We start from the raw sequence: 27739 nt of genomic DNA, 5'->3' as shown, positions 1-27739 counted from the left end.
TCTATTGCCTGGCTCATTGTCCGGGGCAAAGAAGGGTCTCCTGAGGCACTTTCTTGGTGCTGCAAGAGCGGTTATCCCTCGCCACTGGAAGACTATGGTGACGCCCACGAGAATCGAGCTGGTAGAAACGATAAATAGGATTCGTAGGATGGAGGAGATGGTAGCTACTGATAATGACAAATTGGATGTCTTTACGGCGGTCTGGGCCTCCTGGAACAGTAATAGGGAATCGACAGAATTTCTAACTTGGTTATGTTAGTTCATATGTCCTGTCCATGGTGGCTTCTCTTCCCTCCCTCCCTTCCTTACCCGTTCCCCCGCCTCCCCTCCTCCTGACTTTCTAATTTTTTTTTCTTATTCTTTTCTTACTTTTCCTACCTGTTTGTCCTACTGAACCCTTCTCTTATTGTGTTCTTCGACTTTGCTTCTTTCTTTTGTCTTGTATTCCTTTTACTGTACGTCTATTGGTGTTATTGTGACTGGCATGATTGAGTAATAAGGGGATATTTTGAGCTGGTGTTTAAATAAGTGCAGTGGGGGCTATGCCTTCCCTCTATATTAATGCATCCCTTTCATGGTTGTGGCTGTTGTGAGCAGTGTTATGGTGTTTATGGGGATGTGCTGGTAGTGGCTTCCTTATGGAGGTTGCGATTTATTCTTTAGGGACGGCTGGCCACTCCTGCATGGAATTGTGTACCCCTACTCAATCAGGTCTTCTGTGTAACCAATAGATTGTTTTAAACTGTCTTGTTATATTTTTATTGTCAAACTCCAATAAAAACGTATTTGTCATAAAGCCACCAAAAGGCGGCCTGGATTGTGGGGTATGATCCCCACCCTTCTCTTGATCATTCCCAGTAAGAGCTGTCCCGATTGGCCTTCCAGCTATATTATGGCCAGAGTGTCAGTCTCCATCGCAGCACAGACACAGGAGCCTTGGTGACATATATCGCCCATGAACCACAATGCCTTTCACCTTCTCACATACCCCCCCCTTTGTTCAAGCCTGAGGGGGCGCAACAGTGGACTCGTGATAGGGCATCGGCATTGCCTAGCAAACGACCCACTCTGTGTTCAAACCTAAACTTGAAATTCTGTAATGAAAGAAACCACCTGGTGACCCTGGCATTTTTGTCCTTGGCCTGGCACATCCACTTAAGGGGGGAATGATCCGTCACAAGACAAAACTTTCTGCCCAACAGATAATAGTGGAGAGACTCGAGTGACCACTTAATGGCCAGGCACTCTCTCTCACTATACTAGACATGGTCTTGGCCGGGGTCAGTTTGTGGCTGAGAAAGACAACGGGATGCTCTACCCCATTGACGTCTTGGGAAAGTACAGTACCAAGACCTACCTCAGAGGCATCGGTCTGTACCACAAATTCCCTTTTGAAGTCTGGTGTCACAAACATATAGGGCCTGCACTGCCTGTTCGTTCCAGCGCACCATTACGGACTTGCATCCCTTTAGGAGGTCTGTTATGGGCACAGTCACCGTAGTAAAATGGGGGATGAATCTCATATAGTAACCCACCATTCCTAGAAATGACCAATTCCGGATAGCCTCTATTTTGTTTACCTGAGGTTTGACAACTCCACGCCCAATGACAAACCCCAGGTATTTGTCTCTTCCAACCCTATGGCACATTTTTGGGGTTAGCAGTTAACCCGGCCTCCTAAGGTTGTCTACCACTGCATGTTCTTTTGGAAGGTGACTTTCCCAGTCTGTACTGTGGATGATGATATCGTCCAGATAAGCTGAGGCATTCCGACGATGTGGCCGAAGTACAATATCCATTAGCCTTTGAAACATAGTGGGAGCGCCATGTACACCAAAGGGTAACACCTTGTACTGAAATAAACCTTCTGGTGTGACAAAGGCTATTTTCTCTTTGGCAGCCTCCGTCAAGGGCACCTGCAAGTACCCTTTTGTAAGGTCCAAAACAGAAAAACTACCGAGCCTGTCCTAGCCTTTCAAGAAGCTCATCAACTCTGGGCATGGGATATGCATCAAACTTGGACACCTCATTAAGTTTGCGGAGATTGTTACGCACCGTCTGGCTTCGGTATTAAGACTATTGGTCGACCACGTTTTTGCCTGCGGTCGGGAAACCGCATACGGCCGAAAACTAAGCCGACCGGAGGCTGCGGTTCACTCCGGTCGGCTCATAGACTTGCATTAAATACGGTTCCCGAATACTGCTGAGTGCGGGTGCCGCGATTAAGCCCCGCCCCCCTCCTCCAAACCGTATACGAGAACCGCATTTAAGAAAACTTGGTGTGAACCCAGCCTTAATAGGGGTTGTGGACAATCCTTTATTCTACATTCACCTATTGCTCTTGGGAAGGGTGGCAATAGGCCTATCAAGATTACAGAATTTAACCCACACCCTGGCGTCACGAGTGACAAGGGTTAACAGCGCCCTTTATAATTCTGAACAGCAACACCCTAACTACCCTACACCCCACAAGGCTTTATCCCCCAACGCCACCACAGTTGTTTTACCTGCAGTAACTTATGAGCTCTTTCATTACCTTTGGCATAAACGGGGTTACCTGGTCAGTCAACACCTCTTTAAGTAAGCCCACTTGGGATAACATCTCCATTAGCTCCTTAGCTATGAGTATGGCAGAGGTATGTCGCAGAGGTAGCGCCTCGGGATACCGAGTAGCATAGTCCAGGACAACCAGGATGTGTTGGTGGCCCCTAGCGGATTTCGGCAACGGGCCTACAATATTCATAGCAAGCCGTTCAAACAGGACCTCGATAATCGGGAGGGGGACCAGGGGACTACGGTAATGTGGCCTGGGGCTAGTTATTTGGCATGTTGGGCAAGATTCACAATACCTTTCAACCTTCTTATACACATTGGGCCAGTTAAAAGGCTGCAAAATTTGGTCCTGTATCTTCTGCAGGCCCAGGTGCCCCCTTAGAACATGTTGGTGGGCTAACTCTAACACAAGCCTCCGAAATGCTTTTATAACCACCTTCATTTTGGCAATACTGCTTTGCCTTGAATCTTTGGAGAAAACACTTCCGCTGTACTGTCAGTCACTTGTCGGCAGGATCGTTGCCCCTAGCAACCACTCCAACAAGTAATCCCAGGCTCCGTTCTTCGCAAACAGCGTGCTGCAACTCAATCGCTGACCTTACTGCGTTGCCCGTGTCATTCACCAAATGTGATGAATCGCTCTTGCAGATAGGTGTGGTTAGCCTGGCTAAGCGGCCCCACAATATGCAGAAATTTCCGCTGTGGGAACTGCAAATGGTGCCCTAAACTCAAAGTAGGTAAAATCTTCACTATTGGAGGCATACAAATCAAAGTGAGGGAATTTATCAATTGTAAAATGAATCATATTATTTACTGTATGTTTTGCGACTGTGGCCGCTACTATATAGGTAGCACCACAAGATCGCTAAACATCAGATTTAGAGAACATCTTTATTCAGTTCGTTCAGGAAAGGGGTGCCCTCGGGTCCTGGAACATCTTAAAACTACTCATAATAATGACCCGGCTGCATTAAAATTCTTTGGGATAAAGAGAATAATGCCCAAAGAAGGGATTGATAGGAAAAAGCTACTACTGCGTACAGAGGCGGAGTTCATCCTGCGCACGGATGCCCAAGGTAATCTTGGACTCAACGACAAGCTAGATTTTAGTGTATTTCTATAAATAGAAGTTCATATATGTCATAGATTCTTATAGAGGGTTGTTGATTTTAAAGGTTTTTCTACTTTTCTAAGGTTTTAAATCACTTACCTGTGTGCAACGCTCCCCTGCTGACGTAACCGTGGGTGTGTACATAACCTGCGATGCGTCATCAGAGGGCGTAGTCTGACGAATCGGGCTGTGTTCCCGTGAAACAGCTGTAACTACACCTCCTGTTCCCCGGCGTCCCTGCTGACCACTAGTCCTTCTGTGTTCTACGTTTATGTTCAACGGAATAAAGAAACCTGTGCATGTTTATCGGGTGAGTGCGGTCTTTTCTACATTGTTCAGATTTGTAAATTACTTCTATTAAAAAATCTTAATCCTTCCAGTACTTATTAGCTGCTGAATACTACAGAGGAAATTATTTTCTTTTTGGAACACAGAGCTCTCTGCTGACATCACGAGCACAGTGCTCTCTGCTGACACCTCTGTCAATTTTAAGAACTGTCCAGAGTAGGAGAAAATCCCCATAGCAAACATATGCAGCTCTGGTCAGTTCCTAAAATGGACAGAGATGTCAGCAGAGAGCAGTACGCTCATGATCTTTAAAGGACAGGTTTGGATTGACTGAAGCAAAGAAGTTTTGGTATTTACAATTGGCGGAGGCTTATAGAGGTACAAGGGGAAAAAAATGTGTTTACCATAAGTAATCATACACTGATTGAATTTATAAAAATCAATTCATATATTAGACCCAAGACAGGGATTTTGTATAGAGCACTAATGACATTGACACCTCATGTATATTTAGACAAAACAAGAAATAGGTGGGGGAAGATGATAGGGGATATTAGTGAAGAGGATTGGGTGTGTATACTAGGAAATGTAATGAAATGTTCACATAATAAATTGCACCAGGTGACTCAATATAGAATAATAGTTCAGCTGTATTATACACCGGAGGTTTTGCTTAAAATGATCTACCGCAATAATGCTAAGGGACCTAAATGTGGTTTGGATGAGGCCAATTTTTTACACTTAATTTGGAGATTGCCAATTTCTGGAGAGAAATTATTACATACCGTATTTATCGGGGTATACCACGCACCGGCCTATAACACGCACCCTCATTTTACCAAGGATATTTGGGTAAAAAAAGTTTTTTACCCAAATATCCATGATAAAATGAGGGTGCGTGTGTGCGCGTGTATACCCCGATATACCCCCAGGAAAGGCAGGGGGAGAGAGGCCGTCGCTGCCCGCTTCTCTCCCCCTGCCTTTCCTGGGGTCTAGAGCGCTGCTGTCGGCCCTTTTCACCCCCTGGTTATCGGCGCCGCTGCCCGTTCTGTCCCCCTGACTATCGGTGCCGGCGCCGATAGCCAGGGGGAGAGAAGCGGCGCCGACAGCCAGGGGGAGAGAAGGGGCAGCGGCACCCATTGCCGGCGCCGCTGCCCCGTTGCCTCCCCCCATCCCCGGTGGCATAATTACCTGAGTCCGGTCCGCGCTGCTCCAGGCCTCCGTCGTGCGTCCCCAGCGTCGTTGCTATGCACGGCGCGGCGCTCTGACGTCATGCGCCGCGCCGTTCAGCGCATAGCAATGACGCCGGGGACGCACGACGGAGGCCTGGAGCAGCGCGGACCGGACTCAGGTAATTATGCCACTGGGGATGGGGGGAGGCAACGGGGCAGCGGCGCCGACAATGGGTGCCGCTGCCCCTTCTCTCCCCCTGGCTGTCGGCGCCGCTTCTCTCCCCCTGGCTATCGGCGCCGGCACCGATAGTCAGGGGGACAGAACGGGCAGCGGCGCCGATAACCAGGGGGTGAAAAGGGCCGACAGCAGGGCTCTAGACCCCAGGAAAGGCAGGGGGAGAGAAGCGGGCAGCGACGGCCTCTCTCCCCCTGCCTTTCCTGGGGGGGTATCGGCGTATAACACGCACACAGACTTTAGGCTAAAAATTTTAGCCTAAAAAGTGCGTGTTATACGCCGATAAATACGGTATATGGAAAGGAAATTGAAAAGTTCAATAGTAGTGTCAGCTAAAATGGTTATTCTTAGTCTAGTGAGTGGTGTGGGAAGGTTTGTTATACTTAATAACCAGCCTGGCCAGAAAGAATAGTTTTCTCAGGAGATGGTTCAATAAAGAATGACTAAGGCTTGGTGACACAGGCCGAAACGCGTCACACATCTTCGTGTTCCTGTATGTTCTCCCGTGGACCCTAAATAAAACATTGTTCCCGAGTCGAGCCCGGGACATTCTCTTTGTTTGATAAATAAGTACCATCCATATATATACCATCCATAAATGTAGAAAGAAGTATTGAGCAACGGGAAGGCAGGTAGAATCCGTAGTTTTATTGTGGCATCTGAATAAAATGGGTACACAGGAGCGTAGTTGCCATGGCGACTACGCTCCTGTGTACCCATTTTAATTCAGATGGCAGGAGTAGAGCTAGTAGAAATATGACTTTTGCTTTAAGTAGACTAGAACTGCTTTGAGACAGCCCTCTGGGGAGAGGGGGTGCACTAGGGACTTTTCTCACAGCCATTCTGGAAACCTGCATAGAAGTTTAGTTCTGGAGCATCATGTGACCAGTGAATCACTCATCTGATAAAATATGCTGATTTTAAACCCTTACACAGTTGTGAGTGCTGATAAGGAAATATAATGTACAAAACAGTTCGACAGATCCACTTATAGTACTGCATACACAATTTTAGGGTTTTCTCTGCCCCTGTGTGCTCAATACATAATATTTATGTAATAGGCCTTTCTGCCTGAGGCTCTGTTTGTAGTTCCAAGCCCTCCTGTCATCAGCTTTAATAAATAGAAAGAAAAAAGACCGGGGAACGGCGCCTCGTGTATTACCCTTAAACACAAACAGCAAGTGTAAATGTGGGAGAAACCCACGGCACTTATAGGTGGCTGCTCACCAGATGTAAATAGAAGTAACGCATATCACCCCAAATAGGGGTACTCACTGATGTCCAAAGGAGGGCTGCAAGCCGGAGGTCACAGGCACATACGTCCTGACGTAGTCATCAAACGGAAAATGGAAAAGGACCTCATTCATCCAGGCGCTGCCGGTTAGGTCATCAGGTGCACAAAATGATGCAATGTATACCTTGGAATATTGTATACATGAGAGTTTATTAAAAAATAATAAACAACATACAGATTACGCGTTTCGAGGGTGACTCCCCTCTTCCTCAGATCAGGTGTGCACACCTGATCTGAGGAAGAGGGGAGTCACCCTCGAAACGCGTAATCTGTATGTTGTTTATTATTTTTTAATAAACTTTCATGTATACAATATTCCAAGGTATACATTGCATCATTTTGTGCACCTGATGACCTAACCGGCAGCGCCTGGATGAATGAGGTCCTTTTCCATTTTCCGTTTGATGTCATCAGCTTTGGCATCGCTCTCTGCCTTGACAACGCCCGGACGAATCAAATGGCATGGACTACTAGCCAATGGTATACTGTCTTGGCGTCCATGCCCTGCTAAATGGGCTGTAAATATCATATTGGCTTCTAACTTGCATCCATTATCATGATCTCTGATTTTCCTGACCTTTGGCTTGTTCTTTGACTACACCTTTGTCTACTGTTTCTGCTATTGTGTAACTTTCTGGTTTTTGACTCTGGCCTGTTTGTCTGTTTTGTTTGTTGTTTTTTGCCTTTTGATGCCCCTGCGCTTTAGTCCAGCACCACTATTTCTTTGCCAAAAGTAACACTTTAAAGAGGACCTGTGGCCAAATACAAAATAGCCATTTTGTAGTATGTGTAGATTTTATACGCATGCCCCCCCCCCCCCCCTTATAGGTGGCACTGTGATACACAGCTCCTATTATAATGAAGTGCCTGCCAATCTGATGGATTTGCAGACTATCAGATGGAAATCAAAAAATTCCCATAACTCGGGAACAGGGGTGGGGGGTTAGGGGCTGATCAGCATATTGTAAACATGTTATGTGATCAGCCCCCCCAACCTATTTGCACATACTAAAAAAAAGCTATTTTTCATTCGGCCACAGATCCTATTTAACTTCCAAGAACCAATATTTTGTTCTCATGAGACATGTAATTGAAAAAACACACCCACAGTGTCTTGGAACATAGTTTATAGAATTTCTTGAACTGATGCCACAGCCATGACCAATGGAAAATGTTTTCTCTCTTCTAGAAATGAATATGAGTATAATGAATTCCATCTTTATTTTTTGATTCCTCTAATACCAATGCTGTTATCCCTTTGCCTAGGATAATAAATGATTCCAAACTTAAAACACTTTGCTAGAAATGCTACATATACGCTGTGAACATCATGTTTTGGTATCCTGTACTGTTTTTTTTGCTCAACATTAGAAAAAGCTACCTTTAAAGGGGTTCTCTGGTGCATAGACATCTTTTCCCCTATCTAAAGGATAGGGGATAAGATGCCTGATCGCGGGAGTCCCACCACTGGGGACCCCCGTGATCTTGCACGCGGCACCCCGTTTGTAATCAGTCCCCAGAGCGTGTTCGCCCCCGTGTGATGTCACGCTCCGCCCCTCAAAGCAAGCCTATGGGAGATGGTGCGATAGCTGTCACGCCCCCTCCCATAGGCTTGCATTGAGGGGCGGAGTGTGATGTCACACGGGGACGGAGGCGTGACGCTACACGCCGCCAGCCCTGTGGTCGCCGGTAATCAGACCCGGAGCGAACACGCTCCGGGGACTGATTACAAACAGGGTGCCGCATGCAAGATCACGGGGGTCCCCAGCGGCGGGCCTCCCGCGACCAGGCATCTTATCCCCTATCCTTTGGATAGTGGATAAGATGTCTAAGCACCGGAGAACCCCTTTAAGACAAGCCCCCTCAATCCTAGATGTGAGTAATGACGGCCTGCTCAGCCAACCACCAGCCACAGTGATGTCCCACCTAAACCATAGATTGGCTAAGTGGGCCGTCATTTGCTCTTTTCCAGAATTGTGGAGGCCAGAGCGTGCTGAGAATGAGCAAGTAGCCTGATGTCCACCATTATCCTTTCAGATGCCGTGATCAATACTGCTGGGCTTTGTGGAGACTCATCTGACCACTCGTAGCGCGATTGCGGGTGTCCGATTAGTCAGGGTGGTGACCCAAATGTACTTACTTCCTCCGTGCTGCTCTGTTGCAAGTCATGCATATGCTCTGCCCTCTGGCAGACTGTACAAAGAAATCAATTGACTGATATAAATAGTCTCCTGTAGGGACTTGAAAAATGTGTATGTTTGTATGGTTTAAAAAAAGACAAAAGTCCATCGAGTTCAACCTAAACCCCCGACTGTGATGATTCAGACAAAGGCAACCCCCCCCCCCCATGCATCTGATGGCAGTTGCCTCAAGACAGAAGAAAAATTCCTTCCTGACTCCAATATGGTGATCAGAAGAAATCCCTGGTTCAACGTTCTATCCCCATAAATCTAGTATCCATAACCTGTAATATTATATTTTTCCAGAAAAACTTCCAGGCCCCCCTTGTTTACTGAGTCAAAAATCACAACATCATGTGGCAAAAAGTTCTATAGTCTGACTATTCTTGCAGTAGCGAATCCCCAGCTGTGATGATGGTGAAACCTTGTTTCCTCTAGATGTCGATGATTCCCCCTTGTCATGGTTGCCTCCAGCTTCCCCAGATCCCTCTGTAATATTATGTTATCCTCCTCTGTGGTGATCACCTTACCCAGTTTAGTGTCATCTGCAAATTCTACTCTGTAATCCCTCTACAAGGTCATTTATAAACATTTTGAAAAAAAGTGGACCCAGTACTGACCCCTGTGGCCTCCACTTGTAACTGTAACCCAGAGTAAATTCCATTAATCTCCACCCTCTGCTTCCTATCACTGAGCCAGTTACTAACCCACTTACATATTCTCCCCTAGTCCCAGTATCCTCATTTTATGTACTAACCTTTTATGTGGCACAGTATCAAATGCCATAGAAAAGTCCAGATATACAACATCTGCAGATTCCCCCCAGTCCAATCTACTACTGACCTCCTCATAGACGTTGTTCAGATTAGTCTGACAGGACTGATCCTGCATAATATAATGTTGGTGCTGTGTTATTTTCATTAAGATTCCGTCAAATCTCCCTTAGAGGACACCTCCCAATATGAGACACCTCCCAATAGTGGACAGTTTTTTATTCCCTGGCAGAGTCCCATAAGACTTAATGTGTTTGCACCCTCCGTATAGGGGACACTCCTAATAGTGGACGCGCATACACCCAATAGAGGACAATACACTACCAATAGGCGGAAAATCACACCCAATAGAGAACAAAACACTCCCAATAGAGGACAACCAAGCTTATGTGCTGGCCCTACCTTGTATACAGGGCTGCTGTCAGTGGGGCACAACCAATACCACAGCAAGGGGCCTTGGCTCCCAGGGGTCCCTGGCCCCCTCTGCACCCCACTGCGTGAGCTCCAGAACAGGAGCAGAAGACTATTGTTTAAACAGCGGTCTCCTACTTTTGTATGTCTACCAGCAACATCATTCGCCCTACTCTGATCCCCCCCCATGCCACTTTATTCCCCCTGTGCCAAATCATCCCCCTTTTATTACCCCCTGTGCCATATCATTTCCCCTTGATCCCCCTGTGCCATTTCATTCCCCCCGTGCTATTTAATTCTCCCTTTATCCCTCTGTAGCCCGTTATTCCCCCTGTTGCCTGTGCCAAATCATTTCCCTTCCCTTACCCCTTGTGCCAAATTACTTTTCCCCTTCCTTCCTTTCCCTGTTGTTCTTCTTACCTGGCCAACAGGCTCAGGTACAGGGCTCTCAGCGGATTTGATATTCTCCTAATGTCCTCTGCGCTGCACTTACTGAAATCAGAGGCTGCGGGCATGAGTACGGCTACGAGTCCCCTCAGCAGCATCACTAATCAGTGTCGCAGCTGCCGCTGCTCACAGCCTGTCAGTGAGTGCAGCACAGAGGACGTCAGGAGAATGTCAAACCTGCTGAGAGCCCCTGCACCTGAGCCTGCTGGCCAGGTGAGAAGAACAACATGGGGAGGAGGAAAGGGGAAATGATGTGGCACGAGGGGTAAGGGGAAGGATGATTTGGCACAGGGGGAATAAAGTGGAACAGGTGGGATAAAGGGGAATGAAATGGCACAGGAGGTGGTAAAAAGGGGATGATAAATTTGCACAGAGGGTAATAAAGGGGGGATGAAATGGTATAGGGAGTGATTAAAGGGGTTCTCCCGTGGAAAACTTTTTTTTTTTAAATCAACTGGTGCCAGAAAGTTAATGTCACGATGCCGGCTGGCAGGTAGTGGATCCTCTGTGCCAGAGAGGGATTGGCGTGGACCGTGCTAGTGGACCGGTTCTAAGCCACTACTGGTTTTCACCAGAGCCCGCCGCAAAGCGGGATGGTCTTGCTGCGGCGGTAGTGACCAGGTCGTATCCACTAGCAACGGCTCACCTCTCTGGCTGCTGAAGATAGGCGCGGTACAAGGGAGTAGGCAGAAGCAAGGTCGGACGTAGCAGAAGGTCGGGGCAGGCAGCAAGGATCGTAGTCAGGGGCAACGGCAGAAGGTCTGGAACACAGGCTAGGAACACACAAGGAACGCTTTCACTGGCACAATGGCAACAAGATCCGGCAAGGAAGTGCATGGGAGGAGATCAGATATAGCCAGGGAGCAGGTGGAAGCCAATTAAGCTAATTGGGCCAGGCACCAATCATTGGTGCACTGGCCCTTTAAGTCTCAGAGAGCTGGCGCGCGCGCACCCTAGAGAGCGGAGCCGCGCGCGCCAGCACATGACAGCAGGGGACCGGGACGGGTAAGTGACCTGGGATGCGATTCGCGAGCGGGCGCGTCCCGCTGTGCGAATCGCATCCCCAACGGCCATGACAGTGCAGCGCTCCCGGTCAGCGGGACTGACCGGGGCGCTGCAGGGAAAAAGACGCCGTGAGCGCTCCGGGGAGGAGCGGGGACCCGGAGCGCTAGGCGTAACAGTACCCCCCCCCTTAGGTCTCCCCTTTTTTTTGTCCGGTAACTGCCTCCCCTGGGATGAGGACACCGGGAAAGAATGGGGGGCTTCCTCAACGGGAGGCAGTACAGCAGGAGTTGGAATGGGGAGGGAGGGCAGAGGGTGAAGTTTGGCACGGGGCAGGGAGACACAAGGACGGGAGCCATGAGGGGACACAGAGGCTTGCCTGATGGGACTGGGAGGGGGGGAGAGGCACTTCCTGTGGCAGGCAGAGTCCCAGTTCTTTATCTCCCCGGTGGTCCAATCAAGGGTGGGGGAATGAAGCCGGAGCCATGGCAGACCGAGGAGGACCTCAGAGGTACAGTTGGGGAGAATGAAGAACTCAATCCTTTCGTGGTGGGGTCCGATAGACATCAGGAGGGGTTCTGTGCGGTAATGCACGGTGCAATCCAATCTGGCTCCGTTGACCGCGGAAATGTAGAGCGGCTTGAAGAGACGGGTCACCGGGATGCGGAATTTATTAACAAAGGACTCCAAAATAAAATTCCCAGAGGCACCAGAGTCCAAGCAGGCCACGGCTGAGAAGGAGGAGTTGGCTGAAGAAGAAATCCGCACGGGCACCGTGAGACGTGGAGGAGCAGACTTGGAACCAAGAGACGCCACACCCACGTGAGCTGGGTGCGTGCGTGGAGGACGGATAGGGCAATCCACCAAGAAATGCTCGGTACTGGCACAGTAAAGACAGAGATTTTCTTCCCTACGGCGATTCCTCTCTTCCTGGGTCAGGCGAGACCTATCCACTTGCATGGCCTCCTCGGCGGGAGGCCCAGGCGTAGATTGCAACGGATACTGTGGGAGAGGTGCCCAGAGATCTAAGTCTTTTTCCTGGCGGAGCTCTTGGTGTCGCTCAGAAAAACGCATGTCAATGCGGGTAGCTAAATGGATGAGTTCTTGCAGGTTGGCAGGAATCTCTCGTGCGGCCAGCACATCCTTGATGCGACTGGATAGGCCTTTTTTAAAGGTCGCGCAGAGAGCCTCGTTATTCCATGATAACTCGGAAGCAAGAGTACGAAATTGGATGGCGTACTCGCCTACTGAAGAATTACCCTGGACCAGGTTCAGCAGGGCAGTCTCGGCAGAAGAAGCTCGGGCTGGCTCCTCGAAGACACTCCGGAGTTCAGCGAAGAAGGCCTGGACTGTGGCTGTGGCAGGATCATTGCGGTCCCAGAGCGGTGTGGCCCAAGACAAGGCCTTTCCTGAAAGAAGGGTTACTACGAACGCCACCTTAGACCGTTCTGAAGGAAACAAGTCCGACAACATCTCCATATGCAGGGAACACTGAGACAAAAATCCACGGCAGAGTTTAGAGTCCCCATCAAATTTGTCCGGCAGGGACAAGCGGAGGCTAGGAGCGGCCACTCGCTGCGGAGGAGGTGCAGGAGCTGGCGGAGGAGATGGTTGCTGCTGTAGCAGAGGCAGAAGTTGCTGTAACGTGGCGGTCAACTGCGACAGCTGCTGTCCTTGTTGGGCAATTTGCTGCGATTGCTGAGCGACCACCGTGGTAAGGTCAGCGAGACTTGGCAGCGGCACCTCAGCGGGATCCATGGCCGGATCTACTGTCACGATTCGGCTTACGGGTTGTGGATCCGCTGTGTCAGCGAGGGAATGGCGTGGACCGTGCTGGTGGACCGGTTCTAAGAGGCTACTGGTGTTCACCAGAGCCCGCCGCAAAGCGGGATGGTCTTGCTGCGGCAGTAGCAACCAGGTCGTATCCACTAGCAATGGCTCAACCTCGCTGACTGCTGAGAAGGCGTGGGACAGAAGGACTAGGCAGAGGCAAGGTCGGACGTAGCAGAAGGTCGGGGCAGGCAGCAAGGATCGTAGTCAGGGGCAACGGCAGAAGGTCTGGAACACAGGCTAGGAACACACAAGGAACGCTTTCACTGGCACAATGGCAACAAGATCCGGCAAGGAAGTGCATGGGAGGAGATCAGATATAGCCAGGGAGCAGGTGGAAGCCAATTAAGCTAATTGGGCCAGGCACCAATCATTGGTGCACTGGCCCTTTAAGTCTCAGAGAGCTGGCGCGCGCGCGCCCTAGAGAGCGGAGCCGCGCGCGCCAGCACATGACAGCAGGGGACCGGGACGGGTAAGTGACCTGGGATGCGATTCGCGAGCGGGCGCGTCCCGCTGTGCGAATCGCATCCCCAACGGCCATGACAGTGCAGCGCTCCCGGTCAGCGGGACTGACCGGGGCGCTGCAGGGAAAAAGACGCCGTGAGCGCTCCGGGGAGGAGCGGGGACCCGGAGCGCTAGGCGTAACAGTTAAACAGACTTGTAAATCACTTCTATTAAAATATCTTAATCCTACCAGTACTTTTTAGGGGCTGTATACTAAAGAGAAATCAAAAAAAGAAATGCATTTCCTGTGATGTCTTGACCACAGTGCTCTCTGCTAACCTCTGCTGTCCATTTTAGGAACTATCCAGAGCAGCATATGTTTGCTATGGGGATTTTCTCCTGCTCTGGACAGCAAAGGTCAGCAGAGAGCACTGTGGTCAGGACATCACAGGAAATGCATTTCTTTTTTGGATTTCTCTTTAGTATATAGCCCCTAAAAAGTACTGGAAGGATTCAGATTTTTTAATAGAAGTGATTTACAAATCTCATCCAAACAGTGAGGATAGAAAAAGTGGAGCACTCACCACATTAGACTTCTTGTTGCGATTATACTTTATTCATGTAGTCTTCAGGGGATACAAGCCGGGGTGTGCGGACGGGGGTGCGGGGGTGTCCTCTCGGTGATGGACCGTTTGGCGCCGAAGCGCTTCGTCATTCCCGGTCTGACGAAGTGCTTCGGCGCCAAACGGTCCGTCACCGAGGGGGCACCCCCTCACCCACGTCCGCACACCCCTGCTTGTATCCCCTGAAGACTACATGAATAAAGTCTAATCGCAACAAGAAGACTAATGTGGTGAGTGCTTCGCTTTTTCTATCTTCACTGTTTGGATGTGATTCACCTGTTACTACAAGCGTGGAAGCACCATTATTGGCACCTCCAGCAGTTGCAAGGGGACAGTACTTTAATCCGGTAGTTCTACACCATACAGCGTGAATACAGTAGTGCCGAGCATATCTTCTTTGTTTTGTGATTTACAAATCTGTTTAACTTTCTGGCACCAGTTGATAAAAAAAAAAAAAAAAAAAAGCTTTCCACGGGAATACCCCTTTAAATGGCATGGGGCAATTCTACTGTAATGTTGTTTTTTATTGTGTTTTATAGATAACTACACTCTGGAGTGAGTACAGTACAGTAGTCGGTCATTTAGAAAGATTTTTGAGCCTTTTTCCCAAAAGGGGACATCTTCCAATAGCAGACAGTTTTTCTTTTCCCCTCTGTGAGTGTTCGCTACTGGGAGATTCTACTGTACTCCATAATAGCATCCCTAAGAAAACCCTCAAAAAATTGTACCCACAACAGATGTTAAACTTACAGGCCTATAGTTCCTAGGATCCATTTTTTTAACCCCATTTTGAATACTGATACCACATTTGCTTAGCGCCAGTCCTGTGGAACAATCCCTGTCATTATAGAATCTTTAAGTATAAGGAATATGGGTCTGTCTAGCATAGTACTTGATTTCTGCAAAACCCTGAGATGGATGTCATCAGGGCCCAGTGATTTGTGTGATTTGCTGTAGAATTTACATTATCCCTTCACCTGTTATCTGACATTGGATTTTTCTGTGTAAAACTGTAGAGAAAAAGGCATTTAGTAGATTGGTCTTTTCCTCATCCTCCTCCACCATTACACCCAGATTATTTCTAAAGGGGCCAACATTTTCAGTTTTAAGTTTCTTATTTATGTAGGTAAAGAATATTTACAGAATTTATTTCTCTCAATTTTAACATTTCCCCATTATCTTCTTATTTAAGTAGTCTGAACGCTTTCCTCTTATCATTTATCGAATCCCTAAATCTTTTGGTTAGCCAAACTGGTTTTCTCCTATTTCTAACACACTTTTTCTCATAAAGTATATGTTATTTACAAGATCTATTCAGGATGCTCTTAACAATGTCCCATTTAACTTGTGTACTTTTTTTACTAAGGTCCTCTCTTAGTTGGTGAAAATTGGCCTTTCTGAAGCTCAATGTTTTTGTAGCCCCACTAGTAGACATCCTCTTGTACAATAAATGAAAACTTATTATGCTGTGGCCACTATTACCAAGACGACCCCTACCTCTACTTCAGATGCTATGTCTGGCCTATTGGTTAGTATAAGGTACAGAAGTGACCCCCAACCCCCCCCCCCCCCCCCCCCGTTGTTGGGTCCTGCACTTATAGGGAAAGGTAATTGTCCTTTATTATTGCCCAAAAACTGTTTCCTGTACTGGACCTACGTGTTTCAGCTTCCCAGTTAAAGTCCCCCATAATAATGATGTCACACGTTTTTGCGGTCCCATCTGTGTGTCTTATTAGTAGCTTTTCTGCTGCTTCTATTATACTTGGCGACTTATAACAAACCCCTATCAGTATTTTATTCTTTTCCCCTCCCCTTATTTCCACCCATAGAGACTCCACATGGCCATTTTCTTACCTATTTCCTTGTGCAGAAGGGGCCAAGGACAGGATCTTACATATAAGCAAACCCCTCCTCCTTTCTTACTTATTTCTGATAGTGATGGGAAGTCCAGATTACTAAAGTAAATCGATTCATTTCAAATGATTCAATAAAATGAACTGATTCAAGAACCGATTCTAGTGCAGGGGTGTTTCGATAGGCAACGGTGCCATTTTGCGCTGGACTTGCGTTTCAACTGGCCCACATGTCATCATGTTCTGAGACACTTCCTAAATAGTACCTGCCCTCTGAAGTTATGGCAATGCATAAACAACATCAGACAGGTAAATTATTTAAAAACAAATCTAAAAACAAACCAGAGGGACTTATAACAAAGCATTAAATTTGGTTCTGTCATTCAGACCTATCAAGCCTATAGGCTCCAAACACAAAATCCATCTGGTTTCTTTTCTTGTTAGCAGTTTGTCTTTAATACATCCTGTGCGCATCTTTTTCTTCTGCATGCGCTTCATTGATGTGCTGAATGAAGTGAAGTGCTGAATGAAGCTCCTGCACGCGTTTTCAAGGATCGGGCATGCTCACGTATTCGATGGAATGATGGACGCTTAGTTTTTCCAATGTAGAAACGATTGCATTTACATGTTAATGCATAGACAATATAAGACGACCAACATGTTATTAGTTGTTTCACCTTTATAACATATCCATTCTGTGTTATTTATTTTGTTTTCGAGTTATAATGGCAAAATGAACAGGACTCACAGTGCCTGTAGGTCTCTGTTCAGACAGCCAATATTTCTTCTTTTCCACTTTACTCTGTACCTTTTCAATTTATTTTTCTTATACTGTATGTTATAATTGGTTTCGAACTAGTTACGTCTATAAGGTCCTCATCACTCTGCCAAAGCTTCCAATTGTTATAGATGGCATTTTTAATTACATTATTGAGAGGCTGAATCATATTCTTGAATTCTCTTTATTTACCTTTTTCTTTCTTCCTCTCAATAATTTTTATCTGGAAATGCTGTTGGCTTTTTTCCTTGCCTCTTCTATTATTTTTGTTGGATACCCTCTCTGTATTAGCCATTTTTTGTAGTTCATCTGCCTGTTCATTATTCCTCGAGCTGTCGCTATTAATCCTCCTCAACCTAAGTAGTTGGCGAAAGGGAATACTTTGCTTGACATGGGGAGGATGACAGGAATTGTAATGCAAAATGGATGTACAAACAGACATCAAACAAAATACAATAGTAACATCAGGCTTTAGGAAAGCAATTGCAAGATATGCCATTTTGCATTACAATTCCTGTCATCCTCCCCATGTCAAGCAAAATATTCCCTTTCGCCAACAACCCAAATGATAAAGAGATCATCCACAAATCGCAGATATAGCTTTATTTTTCCCACAAACGGATTTCGAGTCGTGAACACACAATTGCCTTCCAGCATGGCGAGGAAGATATTAGCATAGGCAGATAAGATCGGTGACCCCATGGTCATGCCAAGGATCTGTCTATACCATTCTCCGCCATACTGGAATGCGTTGTTTGAAAGGATGAACATTAAAGCTTCGGTCTCAAATTCCATGAACCCAGGGGATTTTTCAGTCTGGGACAGAAACTGTTGTGTAGCCTGTACACCCGCATCATGAGGGATCGCTGCAAGGCTATAGTTGGGCTGACACTAAAACTCACTCAACATACAAATCAGATCTCCTGTATCTTTTAAATATGAGGGGATACTGCTTTATAAGGGAGAAATTATCCAATCGGTGTAACTCGATAAAAATTGGGTCAGAGAGCCAATCCCCGAGACAATAGGTTATCCCAGGGCTGGCTCTCCGACTTATGGACCTTTGGCAGTATGTACCAAGAAGGTTTTCTTGGTTTTTTAGGAAAAGGGCGCTCTGCAGTTGTTTCACTAATTGCACCCTTTTCGACATATTTAGGGAGAAACGTTCTCAACTTTTCAAAGATCCTAACAGTAGAGTCTGCTCAAAATTTTTTATAAATTAAACTTTGAGACTTTGACTCTCAGCAGGTATTTTCCTGGAGCAAAAAGAAAGAAGGGAAGAAGAGAGGACAGTTTAATAAACAAAATATGCATAAAGGAAAACCGAAAAGTACCGATTTCATGACTACCGAGTCTGATACAAGTGCATCCTTTGAGTCTGAACAAGAAGCTAAGGTAGAAAACGAGGCACATCTAGTGGCCCTTTAGGAAAAGGGTTAGAAGAGGAAGGGGCTGGAAAAAGAGTGCTGAGAAAAAGGAACCCCAAAAGGAAAAGTGGGACGTGACGCAAGTGAATAATATCGTTGTCAATTTGACAGATTTGGAGTTGGATGAAGCTGTGTTGTCCATTTTAAACAAGGGACTGAACTTTTGCTTAGTTGAAGGCTTTGATTACACAAGGTTCCAAGAGGACAGGTGGAGGGGTTAACAGAAGCTTAATTTGAAAAAAATATTTAGCTAAAAATAAAAAATGTGTTGGTAGTAATGCAAAGGAAAGAGATGGCGAATCTGCTTGCAGAATTAGTACACTAGGCTTTAGTATTCCAAAAGTATTTGATGACAAAGACAAACAGGGTTTGCTAGATTTATGTGACTTAGCTGGTGAAGGTGAGATTAAAAAGTTTAATTTAATGTGCCGGCAGCATGAAGAGATCACATGGCGGTACAGTGACACAGCCTGGAGGTGGCGGAAGCATGAGGAGACCATATAGTGGCTGAATGATACAGCCTGGAGTTGGCGGCAGCAGGAGGAGACCATATAGTGGCTGGATGACCTAGCGTGGAGGAAGCAACAGCCTGACGAGACCATAGGGCATCACAATTGAAAAGATTAAAGATATTTTTTAAGACTTTAACAGGAACAATATGGTACACCACTTAGTTATACGTATGTGGTATGCACTTATGAGGGGAGGACAATGTGCTCCAGTACGCTTAAAACAGTATGTCTACAACACCAGCAAGTGTGTACTTTTGGATGGCCTTTCACAGTATCTAGGCCCCTAATACTTTAACAGGAACAAAATAGTACACCACTTAGATGTACATATGGGGTATGCACTTATGAGGGGAAGACAATACGCTCCAGTACGCTTAAAACAATATTTGTGTACAACACCAGCAAGTGTGTACTTTTGACTGGCCTTTCACAGTATCTAGGCCCTTAAGACTTTAACAGGAACAAAATGGTACACCACTTAGATGTACGCACAGCTTACACTTAATAGAGGACAATACGCTTTAAGTGCTCTGCTCACCCTAACTGGCTGGCTACTATTAGCTTTTTCCGTTGTTGTACAGACCAGTGCTGCAGCATCTCTCTCTGTAATAGAATGCTGATGTGACTGGGCGGTGAATCGCTGCTGTAAAAATGCTTTTCTGTGCAACACACACTGCTCTCTGTCCCTCTCTCTCTGTAATAGAACGCTGATGTGACTGACCGCAAGATGGCTACCAATTATATAGGGCTGTGACATCACAGGGGTGGCTGGCTGCTGATAGGCTGCATGCTGCATGTGATTCAGGGTCATCCCGACGACCCTTTTTCCGGCCTTCCCAGGATTCCTTGCTCCATGTCCTCACATCTGGATCTGCTATTTTAGATGCCCAGACTGCACTAAATGGAGTTTAATGAAGTGATTTTTCCTGAAATTCGTAACAAATTCGTATTCGTCAAATTTGATTCACTCCTTCCTAGTCTCAAGGATTCGCTCTCCAACCCAATTTTTACATCAGTTGGTTAATTTCTCCCTTATTAAGCAGTATCCCCTCATATTTAAAAAGATACAGGAGATCTGATTTGTATTTTGAGTGAGTTCCAGTGTCAGCCCAACTATAGCCTTGTAGCGATAGATGTTGAAAGACTGTACACCCACATCCCTCACGATGCGGGTGTAAAGGCTACATAACAGTTTCGCTCCCAGACTGAAAAAGCTCCTGAGTTCATGGAATTTGTGACCGAAGCTTTAATGTTCATCCTTTCAAACAACGCGTTCCAGTATGGCGGAGAATGGTATAGACAGATCCTTGGCATGACCATGGGGTTACCGACCTTATCTGCCTATGCTTATATCTTCCTCGCCATGCTGGAAGGCAATTGTGTGTTCACGACTCTAAATCCATTTGTGGGAAAAATAAAGCTATATCTACGATTTGTGGATGATCTCTTTATCATTTGGGACGGGACAGAAAATGAATTTTACCAGTTTGTAGATTATTCACGTCCCAATTTCGTAGAGATCACCTAGAGTTCCTGGATGTACAAATAGACATCAAACAAAATACAATAGTAACATCAGGCTTTAGGAAAGCAATTGCAAGATATGCCCTTTTGCATTACGATTCCTCTCATCCTCCCCATGTCCAGCAAAGTATTCCCTTTCGACAACTACTTAGGTTGAGGAGGATTAATAGCGACAGCTCGAGGTATAATGAACAGGCAGATGATCTACAAAAACGGCTAATACAGAGAGGGTATCCAACAAAAATAATAGAAGAGGCAAGGAAAAAAGGTTACGGCATTTCCAGAGAAGAATTATTGAGAAGAAGAAAGAAAAAGGTAAATAAAGAGAATTCAAGAATAGTATTCTCCTTTGAGAATTCCCCTCTCAATAATGTAATAAAAAATGTCATGTATAACAATTGGAACCTTTTGCAGAGTGATGAGGTCCTTATAGACGTAACTAGTGCTAAACCTATTATAACATATAAGAAAAATAAAACCATTAGTGACCAATTGAAAAAGGTACAAACAGAGTAAAGTGGAAAAGAAGAAAGATTGGCTGTCTGAACAGAGACCTACAGGCAATATTTGCTGTGGGTCCTGTTCATTTTGCCACTTGAACTCGAAAGCAAAAGAAATAACACAGAATGGATATGTTATAAAGGTGAAACAACTAATAACATGTCGGTTGTCTTATATTGTCTATGCATTAACATATAAATGCAATCTTTTCTACATTGGAAAAATTAAGCGTCTATTATTCCATCGAATATGTGAGCATGCCCGATCCCTCCCTTTAGGACCAGGTTACCAGTACAGTTACTGATTTGCATACTGAACTGCTTCAAACGATTCATTCATTCTGGTGAACTGAATCATCATCATTCATTGAACCGGACATCACTAATTTCTGAAGAGACTATAACCCTGTGTTTTAACAGCCCAGTCATAGATCAAATCTAGCCATGTCTCATTTATACCCATTATATCTTAGTTTTCTTCTAACATTAAGAGTTCCTCTCTATCTTCCCCTTCTATAGTGTAGGTTTCCTCCCCCCATTCCCTAGTTTAAACACTCCTCCACCCTTCTGGCCATCGCTCCCCGAGCACAGCTGTCCCCTCCCCATTGAGGTGCAGCTCATCCCTACTGTAGAGTCGGTATCTGACAGAAAAGTCGGTCCAGTGCTCCATAAACCAAAACCTTCCTTCTTACACCAGTTTCTGAGTTACTTGTTTAGCTCCCTAATCTCCTGCTGCCTCTCTGGTGTGCATGTGATACAGGTAATATTTCAGAGAATATTACCTTTAAGGTCCTTGCCTTAAGCTTGCTGCGTAAGTCCCTGAAATAATGTCTAAGGACACTGCAGTAATCTGTCCACCCGATCTGCAATGTGGCAAACTTTTACACCAGTAAAACAACACATTGTTTGACAATTGTTTGACGAATGTATTAAACTAACAGGTGGTTAGTGTACTTGATGATCATGAAGCTAAAGCCCACTAGCCATGTCAAGGCCCCTGTCAGTAGTGGGTCATAAACATCCCTAGCATAAAATGGTGCTGCACTGAGCGGCGACCAACAGTGCCCACAGGGGGAACAACCCACTGGCAGAGCAGCCCCAAGGGACCCGCTACTTACAGGTGGTCGTGACGTAGCTAGCGGGCTTGCACTTCATGATCATCTAGTACACTTACCACCTGTTAGTTTAATAACTTTTGCAGATAGGGGATAAGTTGTCTTTGGCTGCAGTACTACTTTAAAATAAAATAATAAGGAAGACTCACTGGCCTCCGCTCCTCAGATGTCCTGGTATATCACTTCGCTCCTTCCTCCATCATGTTCTCCCTGGTCTGGCTGTGGTCAGCACATCATGCTGCCGGCCAGCAAATCGCTGCCCACAGCGATGTCCCACCCCAGCTGGCGGTAGGCTGAGCATCAGTGTGATGCATTAAGCCGCGGCATTGTTCGCCCAGACAGTGCATCACACTGCCACTTAGCCTATCGGCTGCCAAGGCGGGACATCACTGAGTCCTCTTTATTGTTTTATTTTAAGGCAGTCTGGGCGTTATAGAATTTTTTTTATTTTCAATGGGACTTCTGCTTTAAAAGTTCTGCATATAAATCTCTGTTTACAGGATGGATCTATATTCAGTAACTACAGTCCTTTTGGTGATGCTCATGACCATCTTGTTGACTAAGTACACCAAGATATTGTTGGAGAAGTCTAAGCTGCCTCCTGGACCAACTCCTCTCCCCATCATTGGCACTCTTCACAAGATGAACTTCAATAACATTGTGAAGTCGCTGCTGGATGTGAGTAAAGTATATAAACAAACTATAGCACATAGTAAGGCTTCTTGAAGTAGATTAGGTGAAATATGGGAATGAAGGAAGCACCTGTGTAATTGTTGAAGCTAAAGTGGGCCTCTAGCAATTCATTGAGGCAACATTTCATCTCTTTGAGTTTTTCCTAACCATGCATACAAACATCAAATCACATGTTGGCTTTGAAAATTACACAAAATAACACTTAAAGAGTACCTGTCACCTAACTAAACTTCTGATACATTGTGCCTTATGTAATTATAAGACACTTTGCTATTTACATATTTTTTAAATTCTTTATATGTTTTAAATGTGATTGAAAAAACGGCCACTAGGTGGCTCTGTCCTATTCCCTGCACAAGTCAAATAGTAAGTTTGGAGTCCTTCCAGCCTGGCAGGAGACCAAACTCAGGAAGTGCATGCGGGGCATGGTAAGGTACAGCTCTCGCAGGATTCAGTAATGTTGCGCCTGCTGGGGAATGCCCACTTTTTCCTGCCTGGAGCTCACACAATGTGAGCAATCGGTAAGGTATGATGAGTTTTTTAAAGCTCTGAATTTTTTTTTTTTTAAGGGCAGGAGGGGTGTTAAAAGTAGTTGGGGAATATAATCTGAGTTAGTTTAGAAAATATGGTTTGATGACAGGTACTCTTTAAAAATAAAAAGAAAAAAAAGAAAAAGTCTAAAAATATATAAAAATATATGGTTACTAAAAATAGTAGTTTAATATATAAAGATAGGTTTGTAGATAATCCACACACAAAGCCATTGTGGTTTAATAACTGATCCACAAAAATATTAAAAGTAATACAATAATGACAGCCACTAAAAATAGATATATAAAATGCATGAAATATAAGATATAAGTACCACAACTAAAACAGGGTAATAGTATAGTGACGAGATGTGAGATATATCAAGCCCATGTTGTTAATTATATATATTTTGGATTGGTCCTGTAGAAAAAATAATTTCTGTAAGGAGACAAATACAAACGCGACTGCCAATATCTGCATTAAGTGTTCATGACGCCTGTAAAGGAAATTAATTCCAACTGCTTTGTTATGCACATCCAAAAAATAATTGTAAAGTTCTAATGACAAAGATGTGCATGGCTCACGGTGTTAGAAAAGTCCTGCTCGCTCCTCTCTGCTCCACATTAAAGTCCTGCAAGTTAATACAATGTGGTACAATGTGCGTAGACAGCGATGTGTTGAAATGGGGTTCCTTTCTGAGTCCGAGTTGATAAAAGCAGCGGAGGAGAGGCGTGGTGTAATAATGCCGGTGCACGGGTCCGATCTTTGAGGTAGCCACAATGATAGGTGTGGTAGTAGTATATCGTACAGTATCTGTATTTAAATGTGTTTTGGAGCCTCCATAGGCCCCTTCTTCAGTAAAGTAGATACATACATACATAATAATGCTCGCACAGGCATTATTACACCACGCCACTTGTGATGTCCCAGTATGGGATGATGTGGCCCCGTACTGTCCTCCTGCCCTGTCAGTCCCTGCATGTCCCCAGGGCTCCCCTGCAGAATACCCCCATTATGTATATAGGTTTGCCTCATTTAATGAACTGTTACTTTAATGTTTGTACCACATGATTGTTACTCAGAGGGCTCCAGTGACCAGGTGACCCCCCAAGTGACCTATGGGCTCCTTGCACAGCCCCCCTATATAACAAGGGGAGGGGCTACAATCTCTCTCTTCTGCTGTATGCTGAGGTCCATCTGAAGGGTTAATGGCAGACATTAATGGCTCCAGCTGTGGCGATCAAAGAGCCGTGCAACATACATGTATACAGCGTGTCCTCTAGGGGTTAATATCTGTCATGGCTTGTGAACATTATTTTGCTGACATCATCAAGTCTTTTTTCCCTATTTTATACTGAGTGACTTATACTGCTTACATCAGCACATATTGACTTGCTGATATCATCAGATGCAAAGACGATATAAATCAGTAACCTCTCAATCACAAATACACTGCTCAATCACTTAATACATTTTTGTTCATTTTGGCAAAGTGATTTAATATTAAATATAGAGGCAGCAGCAACTAGATCTAAAACTGAAGTGTACCTCCTTGGTTCAACTGTAAGGCTACGTTTCCACTTGTTTTTTTTTCTGGCTGTTTTTGGAATACTGCCACTGCAGTTTTTGAGCCAAAGTCAGAAGTGGATCCATAAGGGAGGAGAAGTGTAAATCCTTCCTTTATATGTACTATTCCTTTTGAATACACTTCTGGCTTTGGCTCAAAATTGCAGTGGCAGATACCCAAAAACTGCCAGAAAAAAAAACAAGTAGAAACTTAGCCTAAGGCTGCTTTCACACTATAAAAATTCATCCGTTACAAACGTCCATCAGAAAACCCTTGTTAAACGGCCGTTAAACAATCCCATTCAAGTCTATGGGATTTTTTTTATTACCCGTCATGAATAACGGCCGTTAGTTGTGATGGAAGAAATAACGGAACATGCGCTAATTTTTCTTCGGTCACAAGAAACGGGTGAATTAACGGCCGTTATCTTTAACATTGAAGTCTATGGCAAATGGATGAGCCTTTATGTCATCCGTTTGCACCTGGTTTACAATATCCGTTATTACTTCTGAGCTCAGAAGAGGTGACATCAGCAGACTCCTGCAGTGCTGAAGGACTACTACTACTCCCATCATGGAACAGACTTGTTTCCATGATGGGAGTAGTAATTCCCTGGCTGCGGGAGTCTGCAGACTGCTGGGGAGGCTACATAAGTGTTTTGTACTACTACCCCCATCATTGGACAGAGTCAAAAATGCAATGGAAACATTTCTTAATGCCACAAAAATAAGACGTGTTCAGTGCAACGTTCAATGAAACTTTCTCGGTTTACAGCGGCCCTCTATGTCCTTCCTCCCAATCCTCTGGAATTGTTATCATTTCCAGTGCTCTAAGATGAGAAATGTCAAAAAGGTCATCTAGGTTACAAACGGATTCAGCCTCATGTGCTTGCTGTGTTACCGATTGTCGCCCCTTGTTTTTCTTCAGCAAATGCCATTCTTCAATTGTTTGTTCTAGTTTGGTTATGCAATTTCTTGGATCCATGATTGGGATCCTTGCCATTTTATAAGATATTTCCAGCTTCTTGTAACAGCTGATGGTGGTGTAAAAACAAATAAAGAGCTATCACACTATGAGCATTCATCCGTTGTTTAACGTCCATTTTCTGTGTGAAAACGGATGTATAATAACGGATGAAATAACACGTTAATACGTTAAGACCCGTAATAACATCCCTCATGTTTGGCCGTAACACCTCTGCTGGCACTATGCGCTGCTAATAGAAATACTTTTCATTCATAGCGCTGCAGGGGTATATGTATATAGAAGCACTGGGGGGGGGCAGACATATAGCGTTATCTGCCCCCCACAGCGCTTCTATATACATATGCCGGCGCTGCGCTATGAATGAAAAGTATTTCTATCAGCAGCATCGGGCCGTCGGCTGCTGCTAGAATGCATTTTATTCATAGCGCGGCGGTGAAATATGTATATAGATGCTGCAAGGGTACATATACTTGCGCCGGCGGGGGATACATTATACTTGCGCTGGCGCGGGGTATATATTTATTAATGCACCAGCGGGGGATATATATTTATTAATGCGCCGGTGGTGGTTATATATTTATTAATGCGCCAGCAGGGGATATATCTTTATTAATGCGCCAGTGGGGGGTATATATATGTATATAAATGCGCTGCAGGGGGCATATTATAAATGCGCTGGGGTGCTAGATTTATGGGCTATATGTCTTCCCCCCCGCAGCACTATATATCTTGCCCCCCCCCAAGCGCTTTTAATATAGATATGGCCCCCTGCTACTCCCAATGTTCATTTTTGAATCTCCCGCCGAGAGCCCTCATTGGCTCCTCTGTACTAACCATTCAGGGCTCCCCACGGGGGATTCAAAAATGAAAGTTAAAACACACTATACATCGCAGGGTTGCGGAGCATGCCGCCGGCTCCCCTGCTTAATAACTTCAGATCGCATCGGGTCTCAGAAGTGAAACCTGGTGCGATCAATTCCTCAGCCCCTGTACTACAACCCCCACCATGGAACAGACTCTGTTCCATGATGGGGGTTGTAGTACAAACACTAATGTAGCCTTCCCAGCCACCAGCAGACTCCCGCAGCCAGGGAATTACTACTCCCATCATGGAAACACGTCTGTTCCATAATGGGAGTAGTAGTCCCGGCTGTGGGAGTCTGTAGGCAGAGGTGTTACAGCCATATATGAGAGATGTTATAACGGGTCTTAACCTGTTATTTCATCTGTTATTATACATCCGTTTTTACACAGAAAACCGACATTTAATAACGGATGAATGCTCATAGTGTGAAAGAGAAAAAGGGGGAAGGCAGAAAAGCCAGGGCCTCCAGCTGCTCCACGTGTGTGGACGAAAATATATATAAAACTTGACTTTTATTTCATCGTATTAAAAATAGCGGATATCCATATTCATAAAACATAAAACACAAAAGGAAAGGCAGCCGACGCGTTTCGAGCCGGATTTGGTGCCAAGACTAAGAGCCAAATCCGACACGAAATGCGGCAGTTGCCTTTTTTTTGTGTTTTATGAATATGGATATCTGCTATTTTTAATACGATGAAATAAAAAGTTTTATATATATTTTCGTCCACACACGTAGAGCAGCTGGAGGCCCTGGCTTTTCTGCCTTCCCCCTTTTTCTCTATTGGATTCCGGGACCCGTCCCGCTGGTTGCCTACCCTGCTCTCCGCACCCTATGAAGCTTCTTTTTATCCAGTACCCTACAGTGGGGAGCTGAAATAATTCCTTTTTCATTTTTTCATAGTGTGAAAGCAGACTAACGGATATAATCGGCAGCCATCCTTATGTCAGGCTCTTTATTTGTTTTTACACGACCATCTTCAACTAAAACAAACCATCAGTCATCAGCTGTTAAAGTCAAGAA

General features: G+C 45.4%; 1 protein-coding gene across 11 annotated transcripts in view; it reads left to right on the top strand.

Annotated features, from left to right (window-relative positions):
- The window catches only part of LOC130290250 (cytochrome P450 2F2-like), a 331651-nt gene that overhangs the window by 134927 nt on the left and 168985 nt on the right, over positions 1-27739 (top strand). For 8 of the 11 annotated variants that reach the window (XM_056537611.1, XM_056537606.1, XM_056537607.1 and 5 more), the window contains one exon: positions 22573-22750. In XM_056537611.1, coding sequence (XP_056393586.1) covers positions 22574-22750 — 177 coding nt within the window. In that variant the 5' untranslated portion in view covers position 22573. Of the gene's footprint in view, positions 1-2777; positions 2798-3266; positions 3287-7095; positions 7134-22572; positions 22751-27739 lie in introns of those variants that run through there. The other 3 variants (XM_056537614.1, XM_056537613.1, XM_056537608.1) reach the window with 3 other exon arrangements.

This window comes from Hyla sarda, chromosome 9 (assembly GCF_029499605.1).
Source record: "Hyla sarda isolate aHylSar1 chromosome 9, aHylSar1.hap1, whole genome shotgun sequence".
Classification (NCBI taxonomy): domain Eukaryota; kingdom Metazoa; phylum Chordata; class Amphibia; order Anura; family Hylidae; genus Hyla; species Hyla sarda.
This window is presented reverse-complemented; position numbering and strand designations above follow the sequence as displayed.